This window comes from Halichoeres trimaculatus, unplaced genomic scaffold (assembly GCF_033239565.1).
Source record: "Halichoeres trimaculatus isolate MK-OKI-2021-1 unplaced genomic scaffold, fHalTri1.1 fHalTri1_scaffold_2, whole genome shotgun sequence".
Lineage (NCBI taxonomy): Eukaryota > Metazoa > Chordata > Actinopteri > Labriformes > Labridae > Halichoeres > Halichoeres trimaculatus.
Window position 1 is genome coordinate 4,210,718 of NW_027437180.1, and position 17,625 is coordinate 4,228,342.

A 17,625-nucleotide genomic window follows, 5' to 3' on the forward strand; every position below is an offset into this window, starting at 1 on the left:
TGTGGATCGGTGGAAGGAATACTTCGAAGACCTCCTCAATCCCACCGGCACGTCTTCCTTGGAGGAAGCAGGGTCTGGGAATGATGGGTGGGCTCGTCCATCTCTGGGGTTGAAGTCGCCGAGGTGGTTAAAAAGCTCCTCGGTGGCAGGGCCCCGGGGGTGGATGAGATCCGCCCAGAGTTCCTTAAGGCCCTGGATGTTGTGGGTCTGTCGTGGCTGACACGACTTTGCAACATCGCGGGGACATCGGGGGTAGTGCCTCTGGATTGGCAGACCGGGGTGGTGGTCCCCCTTTTTAAGAAGGGGGACCGGAGGGTATGTTCCAACTACAGGGGGATCACACTCCTCAGCCTCCCTGGTAAGGTCTATTCGGGGGTACTGGAGAGGAGGGTCCGTAAGATCGTCGAACCTCGGATTCAGGAGGAGCAATGTGGTTTTCGTCCTGGCCGTGGAACTGTGGACCAGCTCTATACCCTCAGCAGGGTTCTTGAGGGTGCATGGGAGTTTGCCCAACCTGTCCACATGTGTTTTGTGGACTTGGAGAAGGCATTCGACCGTGTCCCTCGGGGAGTCCTGTGGGGGGTTCTCCGTGAGTATGGGGTGTCGGGCTGCTTGTTACGAGCTACGTTCCCTGTACGACCGGTGCCAGAGCTTGGTCCGCATTGCTGGCAGTAAGTCGGACTCGTTTCCAGTGAGGGTTGGACTCCGCCAGGGCTGCCCTTTGTCACCGATTCTGTTCATAACTTTTATGGACAGAATTTCTAGGCGCAGCCAGGGTGTCGAGGGGGTCCGGTTTGGTGACCTCAGGATTGGATCACTGCTTTTTGCAGATGATGTGGTCCTGTTGGCTTCATCAAGCCGTGACCTTTAACTCTCTCTGGAGCGGTTCGCAGCCCAGTGTGAAGCGGCTGGGATGAGAATCAGCACCTCCAAATCTGAGTCCATGGTCCTCAGCCGGAAAAGGGTGGACTGCCCTCTCCGGGTCGGGGATGAGATCCTGCCCCAAGTGGAGGAGTTTAAGTATCTCGGGGTCTTGTTCACGAGTGAGGGAAGGATGGAGCGAGAGATCGGCAGGCGGATCGGTGCGGCGTCCGCAGTAATGCGGACTCTGCACAGGTCTGTCGTGGCGAAGAGGGAGCTGAGCCGGAAGGCGAAGCTCTCTGTTTACCGGTCGATCTTCGTTCCCACCCTCACCTATGGTCATGAGCTTTGGGTAGTGACCGAAAGAACAAGATCGCGGGTACAAGCGGCCAAAATGAGCTTCCTCCGTAGGGTGGCCGGGCTCTCCCTTAGAGATAGGGTGAGAAGCTCGGCTATCCGGGAGGAGCTCGGAGTAGAGCCGCTACTCCTCCTCGTTGAGAGGAGCCAGATGAGGTGGCTCGGGCATCTGATGAGGATGCCTCCCGGACGCCTCCCTGGTGAGGTGTTCAGGGCACGTCCCACCGGGAGTAGACCCCGGGGCAGACCCAGGACACGCTGGAGAGACTACATCTCTCGGCTGGCCTGGGAACGTCTTGGGATCCCCCCGGAAGAGCTGGCTGAAGTGGCTAGGGAGAGGGAAGTCTGGGCTTCCCTGCTTAGGCTGCTGCCCCCGCGACCCGACCCCGGATAAGCGGAAGAAGATGGATGGATGGATGGATGTTTGCCTATTAGTTGGATATTTAGTTGGATATTTCACACATGTAGCAGAAGCCTAGTTAAAGAAATACTCTACTTTTACTAGTCTTTAGAAGTCGTGTACACCTGAAAAATGTGTGTGTCCAGGGGTTTCAAATTTCACATAAACCTGAACTATCTGTGTGTGATGGTTTGTCTCTTATATGTCACAAAAACATGACGGTGTCCTCAAAAGTAGCAGAACAGTCAGGCTTGACCAAAATATTGCTCTAGCCAAAATCTCAACATATACTTGTTCCTGGGGTCAAAGAAAGTAAAGCTTTTGGTCCCCAGGTCTCTAGGAGCTTGGCAAAGGCGTGTCCTCATTTTTCACAGATTTGTCAAACGTCCTGATATATGCTATAAACACGTATTTGTGTGTGTTTGATGTGCTAAAGTTCTCAGCTTTCTGTGGATGTATGTATGTATGTGTGTGTGTGTGTGTGTTTCATTTGTTGGAGTCCTCAGGCTTCTCAAGACCAGACACAGCAGTTCTGTGTTTATGTGCTTGTTTATGTGTGTGTGTGTGTGTGTGTGTGTGTGTGTGTGTGTGTGTGTGTGTGTGTGTGTGTGTGTGTGTGTGTGTGTGTGTGTGTGTGTGTGTGTGTGTGTGTGTTTGTGTTTGTGTTTGTGTATGTTGCTACAGCCTATAGCTCACTGAGGAGCATGTTTCTGAGGTTGATTTTAGCAGCATTGAGGACTGAGAGTCAGTTCTATTTCGTATAAGCTTCGCCCTTTAAGGCTATCGCTAGTGGGTTCACCCTCGTGCGTCAGCGCAGCACTGAAAAACCTTGGTCCACGCCCACCCACGTGATGAGCCTCCCGTGTTACCTGCCTATAAATAGCCGCAGGTTCATACAATCTGCTCCCTCTTTTTCTTCAGCCTCATGAAGCAGCACTAGAAGAACAACAGTAGCAGCAGGTATAGCTTCGTCGGAGACCGTCAGAGTCCTGCCCTGGCCCAGAGCACGCCGTGCAAGCGCTGACTTTGCCCGAGAAGTGCCTGTACTGCAAGCTGTTATCCCCAGTGGAGAAGCAGCATGGGGTGGATTTTTTCATAGACGCTGCTGAGGATGATTTCACTGTCGCCGACACTTGCAGTCTGGAGGAAGCCATCAACCTACTCACAGGGCCGGGATGAAGTCGGCCCTGAGGAGGAACTGTCAGTCTCACTCCAGCTGGAGGAGACTGACTTCGAGGATGAGCACGTGGGGGCTTGCTCAGGTTTTGCTGGGGTCCCCCTGTGGTCGACCACCTCTCTGCTGGTCATCGGAGCACTCGTCCAGGAGCTTCCCGGCATCATCGAGAGGACAGCAGCATACAAAGTTCTCTCCGTGCCAGCTGCTCCGGCTCTGGCTGAACTTGATGATATGGCGGGCTGTTTTTGCAGCAGCGCACATGGCCCGCCGTGAGCCCACCTGGCCACGTTTTCCTGCCATTATCCCTTACCAGTCCGGGCCCGTGACTGAACCAAGGAAGCTTCAGGCACCGGTGGCTACATAAGCTCCCATCACTAGAGTCGAGGGGCTCACGGATGAGGGCTTCCCGCCTGTTCCTCCATTAGATCCAGGCCTGGCGGCTGTCTTCAGGGTTCGACCGAACCTAATTTGCGGCCAACGACAGGCCCTCCCCTCTCCCCGGGCCCAGATCACAGATCATTTTTACAGACAGGTCCCACCAGTGTGCCAGCCAGGCGTCAGCAGTAACTAACAACATCACTCTGCTGGCGTACTCCATTACGCAGACAGCAGCGGAGCCTGAGTAGCTGACTGAACGAGCAGAGGAGCTTAGCAAGGCAGCGAGCGTGATAATCCCGCTCTGCGCCTCCGTAGTGATGGCATCAGCCCGCGTCATGGCCTCGCAGCACCAGATACACCGCAACATGTGGCTCGGTCTGTCCATCTCGATCCCTGAGCAAGTTAAGAAGGAGCTGCTGGAGGGCCCCACCTCCGCTGACGCGCTGTTCGGCCAGCATCTGCATTCTCTTGTTGAGCACATGCAGAAGACGTCAGAGGAACAGAAGATCTGGAGGTATGTGGCCGGCTCTCAGCGCCCAGCGGGTCGCTTGGTCACGCTCAGCGTTTATTTGTGCATCATAGAGAGCACTCGCAGGGGCGCCCTCTCTCTGCTCAGCGCCTGTCACATTGGTTGTGTGAGGCTATTTCACAGACTTATGTTTCATCTGGAGTGCATCAGAGCACTCTACGAGAGGAATTTCCTCCTCTGTGGCTTTGCACAGTGGGATGTCAGTGGAAGATATTTGCGCTGCAGCATCTTGGTCTTCCTCATGTTCATTTGTTTGGTTTTGAGGGATGTCTCTCTCTCTTCTCTATGTCCCACTCTGTGCTAGGAATCCTATCAGAGTGATAGTTAAGGACATGAATGGATTCATTCTGGTCTTGGATGAGACAGATGTGTTATTGGGTCTGTTCTGGTCATTGTTTGACTGTTACAATGCGTAACGGTCGTCTTCTCTGCTTTTCAGCAACAGACCAGCAGAGTCAGCCCTTATGGATCATGAATATTCATTATCTGGAGGCTGATAAGGAACACATCATCAGGCAGTTGGCTTTGCGCAGTTTGCGTATACAGGGCACAGGAGTTCACATGATACAGAATTCTGTGAATGGACTTGACTGGACCTGAGTTTATTGTTGGAAGCTTTGATGTTGGGTTTTTCGGATGAGGACCCAGTGAGGCATTGACTACATCCTGCTTCGCCTTTAACCCACTAGCGATAGCCTTAAAGGGCGAAGCCTATACTCATAGAATCTGGAGTTACAATACGTAACTATTGTTTGCTATCCATCATTGAGTGTGTATAATTGTGTTATTTTAATACTTTTTGAGCAGCAGATCATAAACATCAAAACCACGCAAAAAAAAAAAAAAAATCACTTTAGCATTAAGTGTTTTTTTTATCTTATTTTGTTAGATACTCCTTCCCATACCACCGTGCTGTCTTTAAATCACACCTCCTCTCACTCGCAGATCTTCTATCAGATGTGTGTATGAGGCTGTGATTCTACTCTGTTTTCACCATCTTGGTGTTTGTGTGCTTTAAAGTCGACTGATGGATCGCTTGTAAAGGATGCGGACTTGTCGTCGTGTGGTCGTCTCTGCTCATCTTGATCAGGGCAAAAGCAGCAGAAGAGAAACTGATTCAGCAGAGGGCGCTGATCTACCAGAAACATCGAAATCCACACAGACGACAGAAAGGAGAGGAGGAAGAAAAGCGCTGCCTCGGAGCTCTGGCACGTCCTCATGCAGTGTTTAATACAGCGAGCAGTGTGTCTCAGCTCCACATCGTACGCTACAGCTGACTATTGAAAATGAGTGGAAGAGGAAAGGGAGGAAAAGGACTCGGTAAAGGAGGCGCTAAGCGTCACCGTAAAGTCCTCCGTGATAACATCCAGGGCATCACCAAGCCCGCTATCCGCCGTCTGGCTCGCCGTGGCGGAGTCAAGCGGATCTCCGGTCTGATCTACGAGGAGACCCGCGGGGTGCTCAAGGTCTTCCTGGAGAACGTGATCCGTGACGCCGTCACCTACACCGAGCACGCCAAGAGAAAGACCGTGACCGCCATGGACGTGGTTTACGCTCTGAAGAGACAGGGACGCACTCTGTACGGATTCGGAGGTTAAAACCATCGACCCCACGCTGCTGTCAAAACTCAAAGGTCCTTTTCAGGGCCACACACTTTGTTCAGTGAAGAGCAGATTTTTCCCAATTACGAAGTGTCGCCTGTGATTGATCGATGAGGGTTTGTGTAGATAGATAATGGGATGGCAGCAGAGGGGATGTTTATAGCAATGGACAGTTCTACCCCATTTGAAATATTGTTTTTTAGCTCTACTTTCAAAGAAGAGCGGGCTCTCACAGCTCCCAAGCTGCTCCTAATCTGGTACGTTTTGGAGCCTCATGGTTTATCATATCCTGGTAGATATGACTGGTGATTTGATTAACCCTGTTTCATTCAGTGTTTTTAGAAGAAGCCCTCTACTTTCCTCATCTAGGACATTTGTGCTGCAATTGGTGCTTTTGTGGAAATTTTAAATCTCTTCACACTCTGCACAGAAATAGACACCTGCTGGTTCAGGTGCTTGTTTGCAGGTGTCTCTTTGATTTGCGTTAAGCAACATGGCATGCTGTCCTCACAGGTGTCTGCTCTCCCTGAGTGGAGACAAGACTCCTGGTAGTGCCCCCTTCTCTGCTACTCGTCTTGTTACAATACTGTATCCTCACAAGCACTGCTGTCATGTCTCAATAAAAACGAAAGTACCAGGAGCAAGGCTGAGTGACTGAGTAAGAGCTGAGCAACCAAAGGAAAAAAGTGTGGGTCCAGCTCCCACACACTGGGAGTCAGCTGTTCTGGAGAAAGCTGCTGTGAGAGCTGCATCTTCTTAGCACGACACAACACCAGGGTCAGTAATTAGTTATTCGTGTACATGTTCTATTAATATATTTACTGAAAAGCTTCATAGATGTTTAAAAAAATATATTTCTAAACTTATGTTTAACACTTATTGTTTTTTGGGTTTTTTTTTATTTGTCTTGGGGCCATATTTTACCTTTGTACCTGCTACAAAAGCTGCTTCAATCGTCTTGCAGCATCTGTATTGTTGTTCATGGATAGCAGTTCAGCTCTTCTCGAATAAAAGCCTGAGGACTTTTCTGCTTTATTGTTATCTATAGATAATTCACAAAGGTGTCAGATGAAAAAGTCTGAATTCAGGACGGATATATTTACACCATCAGGCCTCTACCTAAAGAGACAAGCACTCACAAGAAACCTGCTGCATAATAGTAGAAAATTCCTGAAACCACATGGCTCTTAATGTTCCCCATGACCTGAAAGAAAAAACAAGTTTGGTCGTAGTGAGGCAGCAAACTTCAAGCTTATACAAGTGTTGTGAGAAATCAATGCTGCGAAGAAATCTGTGTATTCTTTTGATATTTGGTTTTGAATTGAGATACAAAATACTGTTTTGTTTTTGTTTTTTTTTTTAAATAAAAACAAATAGATGAAACTTTGTTTTTTAATGTCCCATTTGTTAACATAGATCACATAAAGGGCAGTTTAATTACGGGTTGATTTTGATTTTAGTTTTTTGTTTGTCAGATCATTGTTAGTGGGGAGTTCTTTCACTTGTTGATTTTTCTTTTTCCTTTTTTTTAATTAAAAAAGCTGTCGATCCTAATGCATGCAAGCAACTAGGTCAACAACCTACGATGAGCGGACAAATGAAATAACAAAGTATGTGTATAAAAAAGCTTGTGGCCTGTAATTTAACTCACCTTTATTTGTGGAAAAATGGGATATATATAAATATTTCCCATTTTTAATATAAACATTTTTAAAGCTGAGATCTGGACAAAAGGAACTGTTTTCTGTTTTAGATCTTTTATTTGTTTGATCCACAAGTGAAAGAAATTCAGACTGGGATACCTGAAAACCACTGAAACAAAGTTGTTATAAAGACTAAAAATATGAAATTGATAATAGTGTTGTTCAAGTACTTAAAGAGATAATTGTGGGGTGAAATAAAAATAAATCATTAAGTTGATGACTTCTCTTATTCAATGCTTAAAATATGGAACAAATGTGTCCCAAAATTTGTAAGAACTGTGAGAACAGTTTAGAGTTTAAGAAAAAAAAATAATTCAAAATGTCACTTATTTTGTCCATGATGTTCTGCTTAAACAAAGGTCCAGTTAAAGAAGTGCACACGAACACACATTATACATTTAAAACCAATTATTTCTAACACTGAGTGTCCAAAGAGTCACCTTCAATCACAGTGAGAAACTGTTCACTCCTCAGCCTACATCAGTGTGTTTGCTGCTTCCTCAAAAACACCATATTCTAAACAAACCACGACCAGTAGATGACTTTTCTACTTTGGTGTCTCTACAGAAACTTGTAAACAACAGAAAGGAAAGGCGTTTTAGTGTATTGATGCGTTTTACATGGATTTATGAAAGAAAAGAGAAGGACAAGTCGATGAGCAGCTGCTATCACCATGATCAATCTGTGATGTTTGGAGTCTCCCTGAACAAAAGCTCAACAACCTGAGAGACAAACATGAGTTCAGTGTGAAGAGGAAAAGCTCCAGTATCTCCTACTTTAACAATCAGCCTCGATCTCTTAAAGAACACTTAGTTTGGAGCATTTTTAGGGAAAGAGAAAACACAAGTTGTCCGACTTTCAGACTGAGTGGACGAGCTGCTGCTTGCTTGAGTCTCTACGGTTCTCATGTGTGCTTTAAGGACAGCCTCCCGCTCAGGATTCATCAACTCTACACCCAGAGAATCCTCCTCGCGTCTCCTGTTGCGTTCACTGAACTGAGTAAACTATGGCAGAAGTAGCTCCAGCTCCCGCCGCTGCTCCGGCCAAAGCGGCCAAGAAGAAGAGCAGCAAGCCGGCCAAGAGCGGCCCCAGCGTGGGCGAGCTCATCCTCAAAGCCGTGGCTGCCTCCAAGGAGCGGAGCGGCGTGTCGCTGGCTGCTCTCAAGAAGGCTCTGGCTGCCGGAGGATACGATGTGGACAAGAACAAGGCCCGCGTCAAGACCGCTGTCAAGAGCCTTGTAGCAAAGGGTACTCTGGTCCAGACCAAGGGAACCGGGGCCTCCGGATCTTTTAAGATGAATAAGAAGGTGGCAGAGAAGAAGGTCAAGAAGCCCGTAAAGAAAGCCGCTCCTAAAGCCAAGAAGCCAGCAGCCAAGAAAGCAGCAGTGGCCAAGAAGCCCAAGGCCGCTAAGAAGGCAGCGACTCCGAAGAAGGCCAAGAAACCCGCAGCGGCCAAGAAAGCTGCAACAAAGAGCCCCAAGAAGGCCGCTAAGAGTCCCAAGAAGACCAAGGCCGCCAAGAGCCCCAAGAAGGCCGTGAAGAAGGCCCCTGCAGCCAAGAAAGCCCCCGCTAAGAAGGTGGCCAAGCCCAAAGCCAAGAAGACAGCAGCCAAGAAGAAGTGAGCTGTTATCATCTTAGCATCTAATTAAGAAACAAAACGGCTCTTTTAAGAGCCACACACCTCTCACACTAAATGACAATTTCCTGCTCAGCACAGGTTTCCATGTCCGCTTTTTTCTCGCTCATTGCAGCTCCCAACCCTAACCCTTTTTGTTTGTTTCTTTGTTTTTTGCATTAGTCTGTTGAAGAAGTGAGTCTCCGTGGGTGTGGATTATGAATAAGCGATAATGTCCAAAGAGATCGTACTGCAGATAGAGAGTAACTGATACTGGAAATGTCATCATCAGACCCTTGGTGTCAGCGTCCACTGATTAATTTAGAACACAACAGCAACAAGTATTAATCTGAACTAGGTCATGACTGAGATCATTTTCCAGGGGCTATGTGAATCACAATCATGATTTTATTACAACTCAGCAAGGTTGCCATGTCCGCGCTTTTCCCGCCCAATCCAGCTCCTTTCCTAACATTTGATTTCTGTGTGTGGGCTGAGTGGATGTTTGGGCTTGGATTCAGTATTAATTAATAATAAAAATGAATGTCAACATCGATTATCATTTTCCTTATTATTTATTTATTATAAACTATCAACTTGATGAATCCATTATCAGGTAGGATAGTGTAAACGTAAAAAAAAAGAAAAAAAAAGTGATTATTTAGTGCAGTGTTTCTCAAATCCGGTCCTGGGCCCCTGTGCCCTGCATGTTTTAGATGTTACCCTACTCCAGCACACCTGATTCAGATGAATGGCTCGTTATCAGGCTGGAGCAGACTTTGATGACGGGCTGATCATTTGAATAAAATTAAAATTAGAGGGATTAATCTGGTTCACGCAGAAAAAGACCACATCTGTTCTACACCTTTATTTGAACTTTGATGTTTTCAGGAATGAAAGAAATGTGAGCAGTGAAGACTGATCTACATCAGATATATGTGACAATAGTTAACTCAGCTTGGTTTTGAGCACGCTGCTCGGATTAGATCCTCATTGAAGGTGTAATAGAGCAGAGTTCAGCCCTGAGGAGCAAACTGTGCTATGCTGACGTGGGATTCATGGGATATCACCATAACGGGTGGTTGTCATAACTGATACAAACCCGGATGTAGGCGCCAAATCCACGCAAATCTGGATGAACTCACTGAGCGTTTACTCATAAGAGGTCGTGGGAAATTGAATGCATTGGCACTCGATCAATAATATGGGTACATGTACAAAAAGTTGAGTCATATTTATTAATCTCATTGGTGAGAGGATCTCTTTAGAGGTGAGTGGGTGGCTCTTAAAAGAGCCGTTGGGTGGTGTTGTCAGCAGAGCTGTTTACTTGGAGCTGGTGTACTTGGTCACAGCCTTGGTGCCCTCGGACACGGCGTGCTTGGCCAGCTCACCGGGCAGCAGCAGGCGGACGGCGGTCTGGATCTCCCGCGACGTGATGGTGGAGCGCTTGTTGTAGTGAGCCAGACGAGAGGCCTCACCGGCGATGCGCTCGAAGATGTCGCTGACGAACGAGTTCATGATGCCCATAGCTTTGGACGAGATCCCGGTGTCGGGGTGGACCTGCTTCAGGACCTTGTAGACGTAGATGGCGTAGCTCTCCTTCCTAGTCCTCCTCCTCTTCTTGCCGCTCTTGGTGGCTTTAGACACGGCTTTCTTGGAGCCCTTCTTAGGCGCTTTGACTGTCTCAGGCATGTTTGCTGTCTGCTCACTCAGACTATGAGGGGCAGCAGCCGGGGGCGCTTTTCTAAAGGCTCCTCCATGCAGATAAAGCCGTGCTGCAGCTCATGCAGGATTGGCTGGGACTGGAGTTTGGACTGTGGTCCGAACTGAGGGGGGAGGTTTCGGCTTTGTCTCAAATTCTTGCGCGGTTCCCGCTTCATCTGTGCGCCGTGCGCCAAATTTATTTGTGCGTCCTGACCAAGTGATTTGTCTTTGTGTCCTGATTCTGAGTAAAAGCAGGACAGAGAATGATAAGAAGAGTTTGAAAAAAGGAAAAGCAAGTTTTCAGCAGCTGCATCAGACTTTTAGAAAGCACAGAAGGCTTTGGAGATCATTTTCCTCCTGTGATAAAAGCTTTGTTCAGTTTGTACGATTATTATTTAGTCTGATTTATTTGAGATTTATCACTCGAACATACAGCTCCAAATTCTTACTAATAACCAGGGTTTACTTTTCCCCAGCGTTGAGCACACATTCTGAAAAACACAAGCACTCAAACATCCAAAATAATGGAATTATTTCTGTGTCATCAGAGTTTGAATGTGAATTTCTAACACTGCTTAATTTTTCAGCATCAAAATCAGACTTTGTATTTTAAAAAAAACTTCATATTTCTAGCACCTATTATTTTGTCTCACTTTGATTTGGTTTCAATGTTGAAAAACTTCGAATTGATTAAGCAGTTGGTTTTTAATCCTAAATCAGATGTGTTCTGTTATAAAACTGATTATCTGTTTTTTTTTTTTTTTTAGCAATTTTCCCCCAGGTATGAACTTTATATTAAAGCCTGTCTTTAGTGGATTTTCTGCAACAGTATGACACAGTGTTTAAGGGACACTGAGCTTACAACAAATATTAAAAGTTTTCATATTGTAGTTTCATATGACAGAGTATATTTCAAATTGAATATTAAAGCTATATAGAAATAAAATAAAAACTAAAAGCAACATTGGTCCAAACTCTGGAAGCATCCATGGTAATGTGTAGATAATCATTTTCAGATGGATGATGATGAAGAAGAAAATGTTTATCCATCCTCTAGTTTCCAAAGCCACACTCAGGATTATTACACTGTGGCACTACAGTTACTCATTGTTCTCAGATCAAACAAAAACTTTAAGGTCCCTTAATGTTTAGGGAACATCAGGCTTTGTTAGGTTTCAGTGTTAACAAGAGGAACGTCCTGATTTGGTTCTGACCTTTAGATAACCACAGGTTGACGTTCTCCTTGGGTTCTGTGTTCCTAGAGTCGGTGTAAAAGAAAATCATGTCTCTAAATATCCAGTTTTTTAAAATTTCACGGTACTTCAAACTCCAAAACATACAGCATTAAGAATCACCAAAAAAAAAAAGTAAACCTCAGTGTTAAAAAAAAGGTCATATGAAGCAACTTCTTTTAGTGATGATGACGTCAGCTGATCACCTCTGGATCATCTGTCAGTCAGCTCTAACAGCTGTTTGTGTGTCTGAACATGTGCACTGTAATAACCCAAACATTAACAACAGTAACAGAGCTTTGTCTGTGTTTTTAACCTGCTTAAAAAACTTTCACCTGAAGAAAACCTGCTCTCTGTTTATTTTGTGACCTGAAGAAGCACAGGGATGACTTCACCAGTAAAATGCATCATTATAAGATTATTTGTTTACTATTTAGCCTTTAAGTAGCCCTTTGATGCTCCTCGGGGTCCAAATTGAATGAACTGTACTTTTATGTGCAATATCTTAGCAATTACCTATTTTTTTATCATTCAGGGTTTCAGGAATTTCTCAGTGAAGTTTTTATTTATTTTTATTAATTTATTCATTAATTTTTAAACACGATTCTTACTTCTCTTAATTTTTCTGTAATTACTTTTTTAATAAAAATACTTTTTGAACCACTTCCCTTTTATTGCACAACATGGGTCCAAAATGACCCGAGTGCTTCTGTGCTATTTCTGTGAAGTGAATGTATTAATAATGCATAATGTATAATGTGTTTTTATTTGCTATGCCATGTATTTAGTATATATATTCTTTCTTTTTTGCTTGGCACCAATCATCATTTTTTTTTTCCTTACTTATTTCTATGAGCTGCATAGATTTTGTCCATGGGTCAAAAACAACCCAAATGAATTTAAAATGGAATTTAGTGGGAACCTTTGAAATTTGTATGTTTGTTATTAGGAACATGTTTACTGTAGACAACTAATTCCCTGATACACTTTTGACTCAACACATCTCCTTATGCACATCTGATACACATCTATTTGTTCTAAAAAATAATTATAAAACTGCTCAAGAAAACATTTGATGACTTGAAAGGTAACTGTGTATAATAACTGATTAGATGTAAGTTATAACTTGAGAGTATGGTACTTTTACTCATCTGAAAGGAAAATATCTTTAATTATTATTAGCTTATCGTTACAAAATCACAGTGCTCTGAACTGGCCCTCAGTGGCATCATGACCACAGTGAGCTGTGAGCAGAAGAAGGGAAAGCCTGCTGTCCTCCTGTGAGTACCATGCATGATGACACAACAGATGATGACAGCAGTCACAACTAAGACACTATGGATAAAAGTGGATACATTTATAATGTATGAAACCAAATCAGCCGCAGATCAGTGATCAGTGTAGGTCTATTAATCTCAATGGATTATTTATGAGATTGTCTGACTGCATTCTTCAGTGAAGCCTTGACTCTCTGGTACTCTGAGTAGGAAATTATCTCTCTGGTGGAGGTGGGTGGCTCTTAAAAGAGCCTTTGGGTTGTTTGCAGTCAGGTATGAGACTTTACTTCTTGGCGGCCTTCTCGGTCTTCTTGGGCAGCAGGACAGCCTGGATGTTGGGCAGCACGCCGCCCTGAGCGATGGTCACTCCGCCCAGCAGCTTGTTGAGCTCCTCGTCGTTGCGCACAGCCAGCTGCAGGTGACGGGGGATGATACGGGTCTTCTTGTTGTCACGAGCGGCGTTTCCAGCCAACTCCAGGATCTCAGCGGTAAGGTACTCCAGCACAGCCGCCAGGTAGACGGGGGCACCGGCTCCAACACGCTGAGCATAGTTTCCTTTACGCAGCAGCCTGTGGACACGACCCACGGGGAATTGGAGCCCGGCACGGGATGAACGGGTCTTGGCCTTAGCTCTGGCTTTGCCGCCGGTTTTGCCTCTTCCACTCATGATTAGTCTTTCGTGATTCGGGATTCAGAGAAATGATGCCCCCTTTGGCCCAAAGCCCCCCTGATATAGGCTGAGAGCGCGCGCATTTCCCCGACGCACCAACCAGTACAGAGGCTTGGAGCAGAGCAGCAGAGCAGCAGAGGGCGGTCCGAGCTCAGCTCCGCTCCAGCACGCTCTCCAATGAGCAGCGGAGCCTTAGCGGGGGCTCTGTCCCCCTCCTCTGCGGGGCTAAGCTCCAGGAGCGGCCTCTCACCAATCAGCAGCCGGAGCTCTCAAGCAGCGTCACCGTTTCACAGCCGCTCCTCCGCTTTAAGAGCAGCAAGGCTCCTCTCTGCTCCAAATTTTTCTCCAAGTCAGAGAAAGAAGACATCATGGCAAGAACCAAGCAGACCGCTCGTAAATCCACCGGGGGCAAAGCCCCCAGGAAGCAGCTGGCCACCAAGGCTGCCCGGAAGAGCGCCCCGGCCACCGGCGGCGTCAAGAAGCCTCACCGATACAGGCCCGGGACCGTGGCTCTCCGGGAGATCCGCCGCTACCAGAAATCCACCGAGCTGCTCATCCGCAAGCTGCCCTTCCAGCGCCTGGTCCGAGAAATCGCTCAGGACTTCAAGACCGACCTGCGCTTCCAGAGCTCTGCTGTCATGGCTCTGCAGGAGGCCAGCGAGGCTTACCTGGTGGGGCTGTTCGAGGACACCAACCTGTGCGCCATCCACGCCAAGAGAGTCACCATCATGCCCAAAGACATCCAGTTGGCCCGCCGCATCCGTGGAGAGAGAGCTTAGACTGTCTGCAGCTCAATAACAACAACACAAAGGCTCTTTTAAGAGCCACCACTCCAACAAAAGAGCCCAAATCCCGCTGAAAATATCAATCAAACGGAAGTCTCAAACACACACAACATGCAATGCATCTTTCTCCTATGAATCACTCATTCAATCAATTAACAATGTATTTCTTTAATTAATTAATGGCCCCCTCACGCAGCACATCATGAATTAATTTTATCTGTCACTCTCATCAATCTATCTCAGTGGATGGGACTTGCGATGGTCAAGTCACGGTTGGACTCAGCAGTCCCCTGTCAAACAAACTAACAGCAGCTATCACTGAGGGTCTGCATGAGCTCTACACTGAGTTAATAACATATCTTTTAGACCCAAGAGTGTTTGCTAACTTAGAAGAAGTTCTCCATTGCTTCTCCCGTACTGGGCTACCAAATACACGTGGACCAGAGCCCTGTTCCTCCAGGCTAACTCAGTTAGCTGAATGACTTCAGGATCATCATCACACAAGCTTTCTCTGTGCATGGAAGCAGGTGAAGCTACATTAGTGTAGCATAGATCACTTAAACCTGCTCCAGGAAATGTTTATTTCAAAAAACTGGACATCCGTCTCCAATCCCCCTCTGCATGCTGAGCTGCAGCTCCCTTCCAGGGACAGTTTGTTCAGGAGCCGTGATCTGTGCTGCTTTTACTATGAACGGTTGGGCCGGTGTTGTGCCAAGGTAGCTAGCCATGCCAGGATTCCTACCCCCTCCACGGAGGAGAGGGCCTGCGCTGGGTGACGACTGTGGCCGATGCAACAAAGAGAGAGAGATAAAGTTAAGATTGTGATACATAGACTAACCCTGTGGTGGCTGGAGGAGTTGTTCCTCACATCTCATGTGATCATCTTCAATTGTCCCAACTCCTGTTTTCAAGCTCACTTACCTGACTGAAGGCTTTTCACTCAGATGGGTTTTTAACTCAGGACTCAGTCGAACCATCGACTAATGATGCTTCAGTTTGTTGGTGGAGGAATTCCTGTCCAGTCACAGCTCCATCAGCTTCATGATGTTTGTGTTTCTCTCTTTGCTTCTCTTCAAGTTTATTTTTCTTCATATGCTCACACAGTTAGGCCACTCACACATAGTGAGGAGTGCACAGTAACATTTCAGATTCAATGTTTCTTCAATTGTGTCTTTTACCTTCATCCACAGAGTCCATCACTCCCTCTGTGTCCTCCTCCTCTGGGAGTGTAGCGCTGCTCCTGCTGTCCAGGGTGCTGAACCACATCAGGTAAAACCTGTTCTGTGAGTTAAATCAAAGCTCTTTAAAGAACCACCTCAGTCCACACAGATGATGTCCCCTCTGTGATGATGTGTTCACAAAGCGTTTCATACACACTGACCTGCAGCAGGACATCCATCACAACAGGAATGTCCTCACAAAATAAAACTTTGGTGGCTTGTGTGTAATAAGTCAAAACACCCAACTAAAGAGCTGACATACCTAGAAAATGTGAATCAGACAGAAGTCTTGATAAGACATCACAAATACAATCACTAAATCATTATCCAATGGTCGACATTGTGAATATATGCCTATGATTACCTACAATAATGATTTCACTTCACGTCAAACAAAAAATAGACACTCCAACGATGGAGTAAAAGTTTGTACAGATTAATGAGCCAGTCAAGAGGTCAACAATCACCTCAGCAGAGCACTGCTCCATTGAACAACCCAATGCTGCCACACAGTGGTGGTTTGGAGCTCCTGCATCAAACCTTCAACCTGGAATTGAAAGCGATAACCACGGCAGGAATTGTGCTTTAAGTACTGAATCGTTTTAGATTCTAATGATAAATTGTCTAAGAGCAAAGAAGTTGATGAAAGACTCAAACAAATCCTGTGTTTGCTTGAGGAAGAGTTATTCAGAAACCATGTGATCCTCTATGAGGGTCTCAAACACACCTGCTTTAGCTTCCCAGACTGTCGACTTTGAACTAACACAAAACTCCAAGTAAGGACTTAGACCATGACTCACACCATGAAAAACTGCTTCAGTCTTGACTGGAGGAGGGATTCCTGTTTAATCTAGGCTGTTCAAACAGCTTCATCATGTTTTGCTCATGTTTACATCATAGGATGACACTGCAGCTTACACATGATGTGGAGTCTACAGAAACATCTTTTGATGTTGAACTTTTAATGACTCTTTGTTTTTGTTACTTCTTGCTACAGAAACAGAAAGTTTTCTCATAATTCACTCCCTCTGTGTCCTCCTCCTCCTCTGGGAGTGTCGTATTCTTGTAGCTGTCCGAGGTGCTTAACAACATCAGGTAAAAAAGGAGGATGATGTCCTTCCTCATGGAAAATGAGCTGTCAAGGCAATAAAACTTTGTTGGTCACTGTGGTAAGCATGGATTCAATGGATTACAGTTATTTGAAGTTGTGTACAGTATGTTTACTGTCATGGAAAAATTCAATCATCTGTCAGCTCATCTTCTGTTTGCAAAAAAATCAATAAGCCTGATGGCTGTAGGTATGCTGAATCTTCTCTGTGGCAGTCTAACAGAGAGATAGGAGATATAAAGCAGAGAAGGATGAAGACTAACAGAGAGAGGAAGAGGAGAAGCAAAGCCTCTTCACCCCTCTCAGATTTAGTCCTTCTCTCTATGTCAGTCTTCATCAGGGGGTGCACACAAGCCAAAATATTATTCATCAAGTTACACATCCTGATTCTTCTTTTTCTCCTGAAGAGATTTTGATAAAAACAGTAAATTTGGGGACAAAATATCAAGAGTATACTTTGGGGGCCCGCAAGGTCCACCTGACAAATCCACCTTGACAAAGTGCCTTGAATTAGACGATAAGAGCCACACTCTTATGCTCTCTCTGGATGTCACTTACAGGAAGTTTGAAAAAAAAAAAAAAATCTCTCTCAGTGATTTCTGGACATATTCAGTTTTAAAAAGTTTGACTTAAAATAAATCAAACTTCTAAAAAATATATACAGCAAGACAATTCATCATCTCAGAATACACCCCACTGCTCACGTGACACACACATTTCCACCTGTTACATTTCCTCAGGAGTTTATAAAGTTTTGTTCATGAGCATGGGATTTGTAAAGCAAAACACAGTTTCTGTTCTCCTGAGATCTATAACTGATGTCCAGTGTTCCCAAGTTAAATTAATTCGTTTCTGGGTTACAATCAGATGTGTACTAGTGAAAGGCTAAATGAATAATAAATAATCTTGTAATGAAACATTTTACTGGTGAAGTGATCTGTGTGCTTGTTGACAGGTCACAATAAAACAGAGAGCAGGTTTTCTTTGTGTGAAAGTGTTTTTAAGCAGG

The 17,625-nt window shown here is 45.5% G+C and overlaps 6 protein-coding genes across 7 annotated transcripts in view; 3 read left to right on the forward strand and 3 right to left on the reverse strand.

The window, feature by feature from the left end:
* LOC141810945 (NLR family CARD domain-containing protein 3-like) overlaps positions 1–17,625 on the reverse strand; it is a 482,659-nt gene that overhangs the window by 281,905 nt on the left and 183,129 nt on the right. The gene's annotated exons all lie outside the window — the stretch shown is intronic.
* Positions 4,888–5,785, forward strand: LOC141806773 (histone H4). Its single transcript, XM_074692450.1, has one exon. It carries the CDS (start codon positions 4,989–4,991, stop codon positions 5,298–5,300), a length of 312 nt encoding a protein of 103 aa, XP_074548551.1. The 5' UTR covers positions 4,888–4,988; the 3' UTR covers positions 5,301–5,785.
* On the forward strand, positions 8,013–8,764 carry LOC141805951 (histone H1-like). Of its 2 annotated transcripts, XM_074691223.1 has the most exons (2): positions 8,013–8,327; positions 8,403–8,764. In XM_074691223.1, the coding sequence occupies exons 1-2, from the start codon at positions 8,013–8,015 to the stop codon at positions 8,625–8,627; spliced, it is 540 nt and encodes a 179-aa protein (XP_074547324.1). In that variant the 3' UTR covers positions 8,628–8,764. The 2 variants fall into 2 exon arrangements, with proteins under 2 accessions (XP_074547324.1, XP_074547323.1); XM_074691222.1 differs by having other exon boundaries at positions 8,013–8,764.
* LOC141806988 (histone H2B 1/2-like) lies at positions 9,944–10,315 on the reverse strand. Its single transcript, XM_074692738.1, has one exon. It carries the CDS (start codon positions 10,310–10,312, stop codon positions 9,944–9,946), a length of 369 nt encoding a protein of 122 aa, XP_074548839.1. The 5' UTR covers positions 10,313–10,315.
* LOC141806364 (histone H2A) lies at positions 13,095–13,507 on the reverse strand. Its single transcript, XM_074691844.1, has one exon. It carries the CDS (start codon positions 13,498–13,500, stop codon positions 13,117–13,119), a length of 384 nt encoding a protein of 127 aa, XP_074547945.1. The 5' UTR covers positions 13,501–13,507; the 3' UTR covers positions 13,095–13,116.
* LOC141806288 (histone H3) lies at positions 13,872–14,282 on the forward strand. Its single transcript, XM_074691718.1, has one exon. The coding sequence runs from the start codon at positions 13,872–13,874 to the stop codon at positions 14,280–14,282; it is 411 nt and encodes a 136-aa protein (XP_074547819.1).

What these genes read in the sequence shown, in the direction of transcription:
- LOC141806773 (XM_074692450.1), top strand. Translation starts at nt 4,989, where the DNA reads ATGAGTGGAAGAGGAAAGGGAGGAAAAGGACTCGGTAAAGGAGGCGCT.
- LOC141805951 (XM_074691222.1), top strand. Translation starts at nt 8,013, where the DNA reads ATGGCAGAAGTAGCTCCAGCTCCCGCCGCTGCTCCGGCCAAAGCGGCC.
- LOC141806988 (XM_074692738.1), bottom strand. Translation starts at nt 10,312, where the DNA reads ATGCCTGAGACAGTCAAAGCGCCTAAGAAGGGCTCCAAGAAAGCCGTG.
- LOC141806364 (XM_074691844.1), bottom strand. Translation starts at nt 13,500, where the DNA reads ATGAGTGGAAGAGGCAAAACCGGCGGCAAAGCCAGAGCTAAGGCCAAG.
- LOC141806288 (XM_074691718.1), top strand. Translation starts at nt 13,872, where the DNA reads ATGGCAAGAACCAAGCAGACCGCTCGTAAATCCACCGGGGGCAAAGCC.